We start from the raw sequence: 14,532 nt of genomic DNA on the forward strand, positions 1-14,532 counted from the left end.
AGTGGTCGGTTCAAGTCTCAAATAATTTTTATTACACTCCCTACCCTACCCTGACCCTCACTCCAGTTATTTATTTCCGTTGATTTTAGGATGAACACAAGATTCTTCTCACAGCCAGAGGTCCTGCGGAACTGGATCCCCACCCACCTCCTCAGCCTCATCTCACAGCCATCGTCCCTGCTAATAGGCCTTTGTGCTCACTGTTCTCTCCACAGACACTCCCCCCACCCCTTCACCTGCCCTTCCTTCAGACTCAGCTGTCATTGCCTCTGCAGTGAGACCTTCCCAATGTCTCATAGACGGCCCTTTTCAGTTGCAATTTTATATAGATTTACATAATTTGATTAAGCATGTCTCTCCATGTAGAATGCAATTTCTCCTGAAGGCAGGGACCCCTTTCTTCACGACTGTAGGTCTGCTGCACGGCATGCAGTAAGCTGTAAATACCTACTCCCTCCTCCATGTGGCAGGGTTGGCAATCAAGCCATCTCGAGTCCCAGAGAAGATGCAGGGTCCTGGGATGGGTTAGAGCTTTGTAATTATGCCCAGGAGTTCCATTCATTTTTTCATTCATTCATTCACCATGACAAATGTAGTATTATGTGCCATCTCAGGCTGTGGAATGCTGGGCCTAGCTGGAGTCAGCCACCACACAGCAGGCCCTGTTGGTAATGATCTGAGCACTTGGCAGATCTCACTTCTCTTGGTTCAATCAAAACCAACATTCACTGAACATGAACTAGGTGCCCCTTGTCCTTAAGTAGCTTATGGGCTAGGGAGGATAGACAGACATTAAACAAGTGACCACAAGTTCCTAAGTTTTACAAAGGGGCAGTTGAGTGTGCCATGGAGACACAGAAGAGGGGGAACAAGTCCAGTCTGGGGGGTCAGGGGAAAGCTTCCTTGCATAAGGGCTATTTGAGCTGAGATCCAGAGGATGAGTAGGAATTAGAACAGGCTGGAATAGTCCAGATGGAGGCCCATGTGAACTTCAGAAGATGGGGCTATTTAATGGGCAGTAGGGAGCACCCAGTTCTGCCTAATTCTCCTCCTGTGAATTGAGGCTTAGCCCATCCACATTCCTCATGCATCCTCTGAGGCAGTTGGCTGAGACGGCCTGTGCAGACCTGGAGTCTGGGCTGGCTCTAGAGGGCAAATGCAGCGCTAAACGGGAGAAGGGGTGGCGTCAGGGCAGGTACCTCTCAGGGCCCCCTTCTCTGACTCAGGCATCACAAGGGCTGTTGTGAATTCAGCACCACCCCTAGCACTCCTATCGGAGCAGTATTAAACAGCATCACCACCAGCAGTTTTTACTCATTTCTTTATTAATATAGAAAAGGAGCCCAAGGCAGCTGGACCAGTAGTACAAAGCACCAGGAGTTAATACTATTCTGGTGAAAGGGTTGGCTTTACAAAAGTGAAGGAGCAGGCAGGAGCTGCTCTGATTCCGGGGTCAGGCCCAGCCTACCACCTGGAACCACAGAACAGCATCTGGAACCAGCCCCTGGGAAAGAGTGACAGGTAGGTCAGGGGCGGGATGAGCTGGAGACCAGGGGGACAGATGGCAGGGATGGAGGGCCAGGCAGTGAGAACCATCCTGTGGCTGCCGAAGACAGGGAACTGCTGGCTTGAGGCTCCCCACTAGACCATGGGCAGGGGCTCACGGTGGGCCTCAGCTCTGGGGGCAGGTAGGGAAACCCTGCGGATACCAGAGAGCATGGAGAATCCAGATCCGGCTCTGGGATAGAAGGGCCTTTCCCTTCTCTCTCCACCAGGGGCCACCTTTGCTCTGGACTACAGGTGGGGCTTCAGGGCCCAAGGCACAGAGGGAGGCCCAGAGGCCTCCCAGTTGGGAGGAAGAAGAGGCAGAGAAGGAAGCACTTGAGTGTCCCGAGCTTAGGCAGCCAGGGCTGAGACACAGGGCAGGAAAGAAGCACCCCTGTGCAATGGGGCAGGGAGGGCTTACCCTTGGCCAGTGACCAGGGCCAGCCCCAGGGCAATGGCACCTGCCTCAAACCTTAGCAAATGGAGTCTGCAGGCCTGGGTTTCAGCCTTAGCTCTCCTGGAAGAGAGCTATACCACCATGGGCCAGCCATGTGCTGCCCTGGCCTGTTCTTCCTCCATTAATGAGGGCTTTGGAGATGACCCCCCAGGTCAAGGGAGCCCCAGGACCTGCTCTTGGTAGTTAAGTGGGAACTGGTCCCAGCAGACCCTGGACAGAACTGTCATGGGACGGGAGTCAGGGTGTGATGGAGGAGGAAGATGTTCTTGTGTGGAACCTACCCCCACAAACATTCCAGAGCTGGGAAATGCTGCTGAGATTGTCTCCTGTGCCCAGGGGAAGAGAGGCCACCCTCCCCTTGGCACAGGGAGGGAACGTGGCTTGGTGCAATCCCTTCACAACAACCATCTGGGTAACACTGGGCCTGAAGAGAATGGGGTGGCAATATGCAACCCTTTATCTTCTTCCCCGGGGTGGGGAGCTCAAGGCCTCTTGTGGCTTCTGCCTCTAGCCCTTAGTGCAGGATCAGGAGTGCTCTTCTTCACTCTGGTCCCGCCCTGGGGACAGCCCAAGACTCTGCCTGGCTGGCATATGTTAGTTGGTGAGGAAAGGACAGACAGGTGAGTAAGCAGACAGGGAGGAGAGAGTGACTCTCTGGCTTTCTCCTCTTCCTCTTGGGAGAGCAGCTCAATCAACGGAGTCGCAGATCTCTTCCACCACAGCATTGAAGATGTGTGGCTGATCTGCATAGACGTGGTGTGAAGCACCCTCAATCTCCTGTGGAGAGAAGAACCCACCCTTTACTCCAGGTGCTGGAAAGCCGTCGCACCATTTCTTCTCCCTTAGACCGGCCTGCCCGTCACCCATGAGCACTTATGAGAAACAATGGTCCACCTTTCTCCCCAGATCCTGGCACTTTCCTGTGGGAGCCAATGAAACCCAATATCCCATTCTCCTTCTCCTATGGTCACTCACTGCATCTTGCCTTCCATGCTAGCCCCACCACCAATCTGCTCATTTCATCCACAGGTCTGGTACACCAGGGCCCATTAGGCACCCAGCGTAATTAAGCACATTCATTAGCAAGTGAGGGTGGAGGGGGGTAGGAAAAAAGGGAAGGTGGGAGTGCGGTGGGAAGACTTCATGATGGTCTCTACTATTCGCTCTCCTGTTCACGGCTCTGGTTTTGGGTGGGAATTATAGGCGGGCTGGAGTAGCAGCATGATGTCTGGGCCTGGCTACTGGACAAGAACCTGCCTTTTATTTAATTTTATTTTATTTATTTATTTTTTTTGTGAGGAAGATCAGCCCTGAGAGCTAACATCTGTTGCCAATGCTCCTCTTTTTGCTGAGGAAGATTGGCCCTGGGCTAACATCTGTGCCCATCTTCCTCTACTTTACATGTGGGACGCCTGCCACAGCATGGCTTAATAAGTGGTGCGTAGGTCGGCGCCTGGGATCTGAAACTGCGAGCCCCGGGCCGCCGCAGCGGAGCACGCACACTGAACTGCTACACCACCGGGCTGGCCCCAAGAACCTGCCTTTTAGCTGAACTGGCTACACAGAAGTGAGAAGCCCCTAATTTTGATATTACAGAGAGCCAAACCCTTTCAAACCCACTGGCTTATCTCAATGTGTCCATTCCTCTTTCCCCTCTGACTCTTCCACCACCCTTCTCTAGCCTGCGCTCATTGCTTCTGAGAGTCAATTAGCATGTGCTGGCATTCAACGCACAGCACTTCCACCCCAACCCTGCTCCTTGGGCAGGCAACGTACCAAATCTCGCACATAGGAATCCGGCCTCTGCAGCTTCACCTTTTTCCCTGTGCTGGTATCTATCCAGGTGTTGGCCCCATAGATCATGGTGATGGGCACATCTTTTCGAATCAAGTGAATTCGCTCTAGCATGGGGCGCCGAGCCCAGCCGAAGGACTCCATCATGGTTTTGAATGCTGTCTCCCCACTGAAGAAGCAAAACAGGATGAAGTCATTAATAGAATAAACCTCATAGCATAAAATGTTAACTTTTTGGTCTCTTCAGAGGCAATATCTCCATCATCTTTGTATTCCTCTCAGAGCCCAGCACTGGGCTCATTAAATGTTAGTAAGATTACGGGCCGGCCCCGTGGCTTAGCGGTTAAGTGCCCGCGCTCTGCTACTGGCGGCCTGGGTTCGGATCCCGGGCACGCACCGACGCACCGCCTCTCCGGCCATGCTGAGGCCGCATCCCACATACAGCAACTAGAAGGATGTGCAGCTATGACATACAACTATCTACTGGGGCTTTGGGGAAAAAAAGGAGGAAGATTGGCAATAGATGTTAGCTCAGAGCCGGTCTTCCTCAGCAAAAAGAGGAGGATTAGCACGGATGTTAGCTCAGGGCTGATCTTCCTCACACACAAAAAAAATGTTAGTAGGATTAGGAGATAGGACTGAATCTCCAGAGGTCTCCTGTCACAGAAGAGAGTTAGGAGGGACACACTTGTGAAAACCCCCATGGCCCCGAGCATTGCCTAAGAATGCAATGGGTTAATGTTTATTCAACAAATAGTTACATGTCATGCCCTGAGCTGAGCGTGGGGACACATGAACAAGACAGCTGTCGTGCCTGCCCTCCTGAGCACACATTTTAGCTCACACTTTAGGCATTAAATAAGGAAGTACACCTTAATTTTCTCATCTACAAATTGGAGAGGGATTATAGCCACTTTATTAGGTCATGGTGAGAAAAATGAAAATACGTACAAAGACCCTACTTGTAGGTGAAGCAAAAAGTAGGATACCTCCCAAACATTTTTCCCTGGCCAAATTTCATGTTTTCCAAGGGAGTGGTAAGAGTTATCGTGAACTTGTCAGGGTTACCACTCAGAAATATGCAGGCGTTATAACATTGCGTGATAGGGGACTGGTTGATGACATCACTGATGTCATCTCTACTTCCTCCAGGACACGAATGAGTTGCATAGTTACATATTCTGTGGCTGACATTGGGAGGCCATTCACCATAAAGAACTAGGTCTGGGACTGGGGAATGCTCTGAGGAAAGGGCTACGGTTGGGCCTGCGGGGCCTCAAGTTGGTGCAAGACTGGCACTGAACCCAGCAGGGGCTGAGAGAAGGTTCGAGAGCAGGAAACAGGGCGCTCCCTGATTTGACTGCTGAGCCAAGTTTCCATACTTCTGCCTAAGCGGGGCCCTTCAATTAGCTGAGCTCATGAGAAATGTCAGATGGACAGTTCCCACACTGCCTGAAAGCTGTCTGGGTTTGAGGCTAATGCTCAGACAGTGCTGCTGGAATGCAAATCCCCACCTTCTCCACAGCTTTGGGCTCAAACGGGTGACCTGGGCAGGCCTGGAATGAGGTGGGGCAGGGTTGCTGCTTCCAGTGACCTTGGCTCCCCCGAGATAACTCCCAGCAACTTGGGGTGAGGCCTCTGCAGAGGTGGGACCACCAAAGCAGCCTCATGGTATCAGCCACTAGCACGCACTGCCTGAGGGGAAGATTACCTCCCTGACTCTGCCCTGACTGCAGATCAGCAGGTTTGTGGGGCCTGCTGTGAGTAGTCATAGATATGAACTTCTCAAGATTCTGGGGATACCCTAAAATTTCCACAAGATATGGAAGGAATTCCTGTCCCAACAACAAGTATTTCAAGGTACACAAAATTAAATTTTAACATGCATTCTCTTTCATACAGCAATTCTATTTGTAGGAATGCATTCTATAGATACAGTCACATGTGTGCAAAGGAAGATGTGCAAGGAGGTTCTCTGAGGCACTGTCACGTGACATCTCAGGCAATAACAAGGAAATTTGGGAATTACAGGTCTGGGACAGAGAAAGACTTCTTTCTTTCTTTGCCTTTAAAAAAATACCACGTTCATACCACTTTCTCAGCTAAAAAAAAAAGATTTTCAAATATTTTCCAGACTCTTTCCTGTCAGAGTAACTGCATATCTCTAAGGAAGAGTAAGGGTTTCCTCTAGAGATGGCGACATGTTGAATGAATCTAGTATCTTCTCTATCCCTTTGTGCCTATCCCTGGGGAAGTCTCTGGAAATGATCAAGTCTGTTAATGCCTGTGTTCCCCTGACTGAATGAGAGCTTTGTGGAAGAAGAAATATAGCACAGAATGATGCCAGGACAGTTGTGGAGTTTTCCAGCAGCTGGAGTTTTATCTCCAAACCCGTCCACCCTGAGCTGGCTCTGGGAACTGCCCTCACCTGGGATTCTGTGCGTTGCAGTGGTAGATATACTCTGATATGGTGTCATCTTCAAAGAAGTCTGCAAACTTGCGCTTGAAGTCTGGTCGGAATCTCTGCACCAGGCCAGGCCCTGGGAGGGAACAGAAAAACACAGAGTGGCCAGTTTGGGTAGGGGAAAGACTCCTGCCGGTGTCTGTTCTAACAGCTTCAACCAAACGTGATTATTTCTCCTAAGGGTTTGTTTGCTTTGTATAGTTAACGTTATAGCAGCAGAAAAAGTCTGCAAGTCTTCTGGGACGCTCCAGATGACTACAAATGAGAGTCAGTTGGTTACTAAAGAATTTAGACAGTCTACCATCACCGAGGAACCAGATTAAGCTCAGCTCAGTGAAGTCCCAAGATCTTTTCCACCAAGAATCACCAGCCCCTTGGGAATCCACAGTTAAGATGCTTTTCGTTTATAGTCTGAGCTGTGTTCTCGTTCTCCCTGAGACCCTCATGGCCTTTAATCTCTGAAGCAGTGGATGAAACTCGACCACCTCCCGAGAGCCCTCTCATGTCCAGGCCTGTGACAGAATACGCGTGAGATGTAAACTTCACATTGGCAGCCCAGACTCGGGGCACAGTTTTAGAGCAATCTGTTCCCTTCACCTTTCTTTATATAGAACATACACAAGCAGGGCACCCAAAACAGACTGTAAAAATTGGGCCTAAGAGTCAACCTCTGACCTCTCTCTCTCTTCTAGTCTTCTCTCTGTATGTGAGAAGCAAGGGATGAGAGGGACGCACAGCCAGGATCCCCTGGGGCCTGGCCTCTCTACAGCTGCCAGCCAACCGCCCCAACCATACCGGCTCTGATGCCCATCCATGAACCTGGTCAGATTCAGGTCCAGAAAAGGGAGAGTGGTTAGAGCAGGGCCTCTCCCTGGAAAAGGATTAGAGAGGCTCTGCGAGAGTCCCCAGTGCTGGGAGCTCTAAGAAGGTCAGCCCTCTGCACAGTTACTCTCCTTTGGCACCTGTGTCTCTTGGTATCCTTCCTTCCTCCTAAAACTCCTAAACTCCTGCCTTCTAATCAAATGCTCACTTTTCTCTTTTATCCAGAGCCATCTGTTTCTCTTAAAGGGCCTAGAGAGACAACTCTTATTTAGCCATTAGCAACTAACTCATAATTGGCTACTGAATGTCACTGTGTATACATAAGCCATCAGTGCAAGATAGAAGGTCACCAATCCTTTCCATAAAGGGAATCCACTTTTCACTTCATCAGAGTAAAAAGCTCCCCAGAAAGGAAGGGTGCTGGCAGTGTGAGGTCAGAAGGCTGGAATTACTGACTCTACTTACTCTGGCTGGCTCTCCCGAACTCCTTCCCTCCCTTCACCCACAGAATTTGCTGACAGCTACTAAGTGGTGAAGATGTGGTGTCTGACTGGAGCAGGGCATGGTTTAGAGGGGCTTGCCTGCCACTGTGGGTTACGTTGGGGGCTCAGGTTCTGATACCTCCCTGCTGCAGGTGCTGGGTGAGCTGCAGAGTTAGGATCCAGTGGTGGCTACCAGGCTGAATCACCAACAGGTTGCCATAAACTCATACATGTGGCACAAGAATTCAGCAGAGGAAGAGTCACCTGATGGCCCCTTTCACTCTCTCTCTGGGGGTCTAGTCAACACACACAGTAACAGTTCTGTTCCATCTGTCCCTTGCATAGGAAAGCTTCTTCCATGCAAATGAAGGAAAAATTGCCGACAAAGGGATCTGGTCCAGATTAATAGCTTTAAATAACAACGCTAGACCCATTCCTACTTTTCCTGAACAAGCGAGGATGGTGGGAGTCCAGACACAGTGGGGCTTCTAGAATGGGACAGCCTTGGTTTGAGGAGATAGTTTCTTTATCTGCAGGCTACTTACCCCAGGGCCCAGCTACTCGAAGAACAGCCAGTGGATTGGAACGCCCTAGGACAGAGGCCACAGCCTTTAACCAAGTTGGGGGTGCACGGATCTCACTGGGGTCAGCCGGCCGTAGGGGAAAGCCCCATGGGTCCACCAGGATGAGGTGTTTAACTCTAAAGGAGGAAACAGGAGAAGACAAGTTGTATTTGCTTGGAGGTACCATAGTCTTTAAATCCCAGGAAGAAGAGAACTATTGGAAACTAATACTGGAAGGTTCCCAGCAAGGCAAGGAATTAGGTCACGAGTGAGAGGCGTGGCTCCTCCTTACCTTTCAGGGTATTTGATAGAGTAAGAAGTGGCCAAGAATCCTCCCAAACTGTGCCCCAGGAGGATCATACTGGGGATCCCCAGGGTCTCCCGCCACGTCTCTATCGAGGTCACAAACTCATCCTCGGCCCCCTCTGGGTCCCTCGGGAATGCTGGCCTCGAGCTTCGTCCGAAGCCAAGCAGGTCGAAGGTGTGCAGAGTGCGGCGGGCACTCAGTGAATCCATGTTGAGGATCCAGAGGCCCACGCCGCCCCCGAAGCCGTGCACCATCACCAGGGGGGTGCGGTCCCTGAGCTCAGGGCTCACAGTCACTGTCCAAATCTTGTTGTGGTTTGGGAGGGACACATATCGGGCCAGGAAATTGTTCTGGAGACCTGGGGAGAGGGGAATCCAGGGCAGAGCAATAAGACTGTTTTCTGACGACAGCATCATTTTACCTGAACTACCTCTCTCTGCGTTCCCAAACCCTTGCTGACCTCCCTCACGTCTTTCCTTTCACATCCCTCTGACCATACACCCCAAGAGTTCAACTCCAAGCACAATTTGTCGACCATCTAATCTTTAGGTAATAAGATGGGCCATCTTATTCCTTGAGGCCCTTTGCCTGGCTCCGTTTGGGTCCAGGGTGACAGTGACCCCACTGACCCCACAGAGCTCCTGTATCCATCGCCCTCGTACTTTGTGTACTTGAAGCTTAACAGATGGACAGAAGTGTCCTCACTAAGGGTATCTGGGAGGGTAGCTTCTGACTAGAGTTGAGCCAGATATAGGGGGTGATGGGTGTGGACTGAGCCACAGGTTTATCCTTCTTAGAGACAGATCGAGGTGGGTAGTGCTTGCCCTGCTGGCATGAGAGACGTCTCGTGACAGAGCGGCCTGGGGGATGGCCCCTGGATCCTGGACAGAGGCTTGAACGCTGTGGCTTTTCTGCAGCTGCACTAACTCGGGCTCATAAGAGAGACGGCAGCCATGGCTGGGGCAGTGGGTGCTGGGTGGGGAAGTTCATACAGGAAATATGAGGAGACATGGCCCAAGGGTCTTGTTTGAGCCATTGGCTGCTGCCACTCACAGGGTACCCTGTCCCAATATAATCCTGCCACAAGAGCTGGTCTGTGGGAATCCCAAACTATTGTGGTAACCAGATAAGTGGCAGCGCCTAACTGCGTAGAACACAAGGAATAGAATTATTAGAGAATATAGGCCTGCTAGTCCTCGGATACTAAGGTGGTAAATCTAAGAAGTGCTTATCGGGGGCTGGCCCGGTGGCGTAGTGGTTAAGTTCATGCACTCTGCTTCTGGCAGCCCAGGGTTTGCAGGTCTGGATCCCGGGCGCAGACCTACGCACTGCTCATCAAGCCACGCTGTTCAAGCCATGCTGTGGCAAGCGTCCCACATAAAGCAGAGGAAGATGGGCATGGATGTTAGCCCAGCGCTAATCTTCCTCACACACACACACACAAAAGTGCTTGTGGGTTTGGAAGAAGAGAGAGGGAGAGAAGGTAGAAGGGCAGGAGAGAAGGTGTATATTTGTGTGGGTTGTGTGTTAGTAGTTGGCGTAGGGTTTGAGGTGAAGTTGTGGGATGATGGTTAGGGAGGGAGACGCCAAGGAACCACTAGCATAGAATATGGTGTTCTCTGTGTAAATCTCTTCCCTCAAATCACTGAACTCCCTTCCTCTCACCCCAAGCACTGTTAATCAGGAATCAGTAGGCTCCGTGTACCAGGCTCTGGGAAGATCCTGTATCCACCTTGGGCCTCCTGAGGGAGGTGGGACAAGCCATCCCTTCTACTTACACTGGAGGATCCTGGCTTCCACATTCTTCAACTGAGACATTGAAGTGGGGCGCCAAGTGGGCAGCCAGCTACTCAGCCAGCCTTGAGGCCTGGGACAAGGAGACAGAGAGACACTCATTGACAACATTGGCAATGCTGATGCGCTCAGCCTTGCTGACAGTTACAAGAGTTATCATGGTGCAGGGTGTTTCCCAGGCTCAGGAGACCTGCCACTCGGGCAGTCAGCAATTCCCTCGCTGCCTGATAGACTGTTACTCTTCTTGGTAAATGGCTATTAACAACAGCATGCCCTTTGTTCCAACAGATATTCAGAACACCATGTGCACAACACTTTACAGTTTACAAAGCTCTTTCACATTTATTATCTCATTTGAGCTTTATAACCCCCCTTTGTTACTGGTTATCATATTATTCAAGGAGATGGCAAGGGGAAAAAAGCCAACTTCTAACTAATGTTTCAGTTATCCTCTGCCATCCCCAGGACTGGATGTTCCTTTAGGGTAGGACAAATTCCCAGGCTACCTGCCCTCCTCGCAGGGCACTGGGGTTTGTGTGTGCCCTCTTCCAAGTCCCTGGAAGTACAAAACAGTGTGTCAGTGGCCAGTTGGGCTCTCAGGCAATCCATCAGCCCAGCCTCAAGCAAAGAGGCAGGATAGGCAGGGAGCAGGAGGCGGGAGACCTGGGTTCAAGGCCTGCTGTGATTCACTGACAGGACACAGGTTGCCTCTGGCCTTGTTTTCCAGATTATAAAATGAGTAGAAAGCTCACATATGCCCTCACCTCCAATGGCACGCAGTACAACAGATAAGAACCTATCCTGCTTTCTTCTTTATACACAGGGGACGTTAACTCATTGCAGGGTAGGGGTTGAAAGAACCAGTTTCAGAATGAAGAAAAAACAAACAAACAAACCTGGATGTGAGTCACGGTATTATCATTCACGAGCAGAAAGGCTTTGGCCTGTTAAATAACCTGTCTTTGAGTGTCTAGATATGGAAGGGATCTCATAAGGTGTCCATGACAAATGAGATGCTCAATGACTGATTTTTATTATTCCTTTTCCATCCCATATGATATTTCTCTTTTCTTGAACTCCGCCTGGATGAAGGGGATTATAGGACACCACCAGCTACAGGAAGGGCCTGTGAACATCGGCAGAGTCAAGTGGGGGCATTCAGTGGGGGGTCCAGGGGATCATTACCAACCCCTTTGGCATCCTGATACATCATCTGAAGCACAGAATTTTAGATTTTTAGGATGGTGCCTTAGAAATCATCAAGTCCAGCCTCTTTATTATACAGGTGAGTAAACTGATGCCCAAAGAGGTCATACAGTCAATTAGAAAAAAGCAGAACTAGAACCCAGATCTCAAATCCAACTTTCTCAGTACCTCTCCTCTGGACGTTCCAGCCTCAGCTTCTTAAGGCCGTGCACGATACTCACAGCACATAAACACATTTTCACACTTGTCTCTGTTTTCTGAAAGGAGGTGTGACTTAAAGCCAGAAGGCCAGAATTCTAATCCTGGCACTCCCACTGACCAGCAATGTGACTTTGGTCACATTATTTAGCCTTCCTTCGTCAGGGTTTCCTCATCTTTAAGAGGGAGGTAATAATAGTATTTACCTCATAGGGTTATTATAAAGATTAAGTCAATGCATCTAAAACACATAGAGTAATGCCTTGTACAAGATAAACTCCCAATCAGGGTTCTTCTTCCCCACCTAAATCACAAGCTGTCTATATTCCCAGCGTTTTGCAAGTAGCAACTCTCGATGACTGCTTGAGGACTGAAAGAAATACTGAGGATGCAGATGAGAGTGGTACATCAATGCCTGTAGCCAGATGAGAGTTGTCAGTCTCAACCAATCCAATCCCACAGAGACTCTGAACTCTTTTAACGCTCTACTGGAATTCCTTGTAAGCTTGAAGCATGGGCACCAAGACCACAGAATTTTGCCAGTCTGAAGAGACAAACTTTCTCTCCAAATCAGAGAGGCTGTGACAAGTCAGACCATGACACCTGGACCCCACATGCTGTCCCAAGGAACAGCACCAAGGGCTGCTCAGCAGATACTCTTCAGGGAGATCTTTATTTTGCGCTCTTTTTCACCAAAAATGCTACAGGTCAAGCACTGGAAATGGTGCCTGGCACCCCATCTGCTCAATACCATTGGGGAGATGAGGGCTGCAGTGGGAAATTGAGACAAAGAGCAGAGAAGCCACTTAGCCATGAACTTAGCCTGGCCAGGGTGTTCTCTTCCCTCTAGAGTGCTTTTATCCTGATGGGGGGTGAGGTAGAGGGGTTCTGTGCTGGGTGAGAAGCCTATCTGGACCTCTGTGATCTGGGGCAGGTCTCCTATGGGCAATGGCTTCTTCATTTGTAAAACAGAGCTGAACTACCTGCATTTCTACCAGCTCTAATATTCTGTGTTTCCCTAGGTCATTGTAGCCATTGTCAATTTCCTCTTGGAGAAGTCATCTTAGAAAGCAATCCTCTCCTAGGCAGTTCCTTCAAGCCCAGGAAGCTATTATTGTCATAAAGTTAATTGATTTTCCAAGCTGCCAGCTCTGTGGCTCTGAAAAGCGGGAATACAGGATCCAGGAAAGGCCCTGTTCTGGTGAAACCAAGGCTTGGCTGGGAGCTGAGTCATTCTCCAAGCAACTTTTCCTTGCTGCTGTTAGACTGCCAACTGCTAGTCACACCACCTACAGGTGGTATCCCAAACCTGACGCCCTTGAGAGTGGTAACATATTCCCAAAGCCCTAAGTCTGAAACCACAGCATTAAAGATGTTGTTATGATGATTAAAAACATCATCAACTAGGATCGCAGGCGGCTAAGTGTCTCGGGGGGCGAGAGCTAAACAAACTTGCAAGCCCATTCCTCCAGAGCAAGCCCAGCGCGGTGGAGGTCTCTCTCTTCTTCCCAGGCCCTCTCCTTGCCTGGCTAGGCGAGGCTCTTCCCACACCCCCGACTACAGTCCTGGGGCGATTCCAGGCGAGCAGACCAGGCTGCTACCCCCGCACCCACGTCCCACAAGCTTGCTTCGGGGAATCTGAGCCATTACCACTAAATCCAACCCAGGGTACAGCGACCAGAGGAGAACGAGGAGCGATCTGAAGACTAAAGCGGAAAGTCAGAATCGCTGAGCCGCAGGCAAGCTTATCTTCCATCGCTCGCCTGGCTCTGTCGCTGCCTCTTCTGGGCAAAAGCAAAGCAAGCAAACGCAACCCTCAGCCGTTCCCTGAAGCCGACCTGAAAAAGGAAAGGCGGGAAGGTGTCTAAAACTGTTCCTCAGCCACAGACAGTCCCAGGATCATGGCCCAGAGAGAGACAGAGAGAAAGAAAGAGACAGGATTAACTCACTGCTGCTCCAGATCATCAGCCATAGTAAACAAGCCCTCTCGGGTCGAGCCAAGCCAGCCCATCCCTCCGCCTGACGCCGGCACCAGCTGACCCAGAAAAGGGTAGGCTAACAAAGTGGGCGTGGCCAGCGCCGCCGGGCGGGGGGCGGGGCCCCAGGGCGCCCGCGCGGGCTCCGAACCTTGGCAAGTGGGCGAGACCGGTGTGAGCGGCTGACATGTGTCCAGGCGTGTCCCTGGGGTCTCACAAAATAGGACAGTAATCCTGGTCACACATTTGGGGGAGAGTGAGGGAGATAAGTAGTGCTGAAACCGAGTCTATCACAGGAGCTCCATCAGCCCTCTGTTCTCTCATAATTAAAGTGACAGAGCTACCCTTGCACGCTCACACACACTGGGCCTCCCTATTATAGCTCCTCCTCCCTGATGTGCCCCCCCCCCCCCCCGCCTTGGTGTCCTTTCTAATCAGATGCTTGTTTGTGGAGACAGCACCATTAGTTGAATGCTCCTACAAAGGGCCTGGGGGCTTGTACCCCAAGTAGACTGCTGGATTTCGCAAATAAAAAACAGGACGCCTAGTTAAAGGTGAATTTCAGATAAACAATAAATACTTTTTTAGAATAAGTATGTCCCATGCAATAGTTGTGACATAACTGGGCATCTCGCATTTCATCTGGCAACTCGAAACCTATGCGACATATAGTCAAGATGCAGTTCCTCCATTCTGGAGATTTCCCACCTAGTTCTCAGGGAAGGTGTGGTTCAACCCCAGGTCTCCCTCAGTTTGCAGGATCCCTGCCTCTCTCCCCTGAGGAGAGGCAGTTGAAGGACTAACCTATAAGGCTGGGTAGGCTTTAAGTAGCTGGAATGGGGTGTGGGGGCATGGAGGCTGGTGGCCAGCTTAGTTCAGAGGTCCTGAACATACTTCACGCTTGCTCAGCAGAGGAGCCAATTC

At 50.5% G+C, this 14,532-nt stretch overlaps 1 protein-coding gene across 4 annotated transcripts; it reads right to left on the reverse strand.

Annotated features, from left to right (window-relative positions):
- Positions 1–1,304: 1,304 nt before the first annotated feature.
- On the reverse strand, positions 1,305–13,673 carry ABHD4 (abhydrolase domain containing 4, N-acyl phospholipase B). 4 transcript variants are annotated; one of them, XM_058540995.1, is made up of 7 exons: positions 13,582–13,596; positions 13,283–13,470; positions 10,213–10,301; positions 8,420–8,792; positions 8,110–8,264; positions 6,225–6,336; positions 1,305–2,779 (listed from the first exon to the last, which is right to left on the reverse strand). In XM_058540995.1, exons 3-7 carry the CDS (start codon positions 10,250–10,252, stop codon positions 2,485–2,487), a joined length of 975 nt encoding a protein of 324 aa, XP_058396978.1. In that variant the 5' UTR covers positions 10,253–10,301; positions 13,283–13,470; positions 13,582–13,596; the 3' UTR covers positions 1,305–2,484. The 4 variants fall into 4 exon arrangements, with proteins under 4 accessions (XP_058396978.1, XP_058396976.1, XP_058396979.1 ...); XM_058540994.1 differs by lacking the exon at positions 13,283–13,470 and adding an exon at positions 3,779–3,965 and having other exon boundaries at positions 2,608–2,779; positions 13,582–13,672; XM_058540993.1 differs by lacking the exon at positions 13,283–13,470 and having other exon boundaries at positions 13,582–13,673.
- Between the last annotated feature and the right edge of the window lie 859 nt (positions 13,674–14,532).

The sequence above is a fragment of the Diceros bicornis genome, chromosome 5, assembly GCF_020826845.1.
Source record: "Diceros bicornis minor isolate mBicDic1 chromosome 5, mDicBic1.mat.cur, whole genome shotgun sequence".
NCBI lineage: Eukaryota > Metazoa > Chordata > Mammalia > Perissodactyla > Rhinocerotidae > Diceros > Diceros bicornis.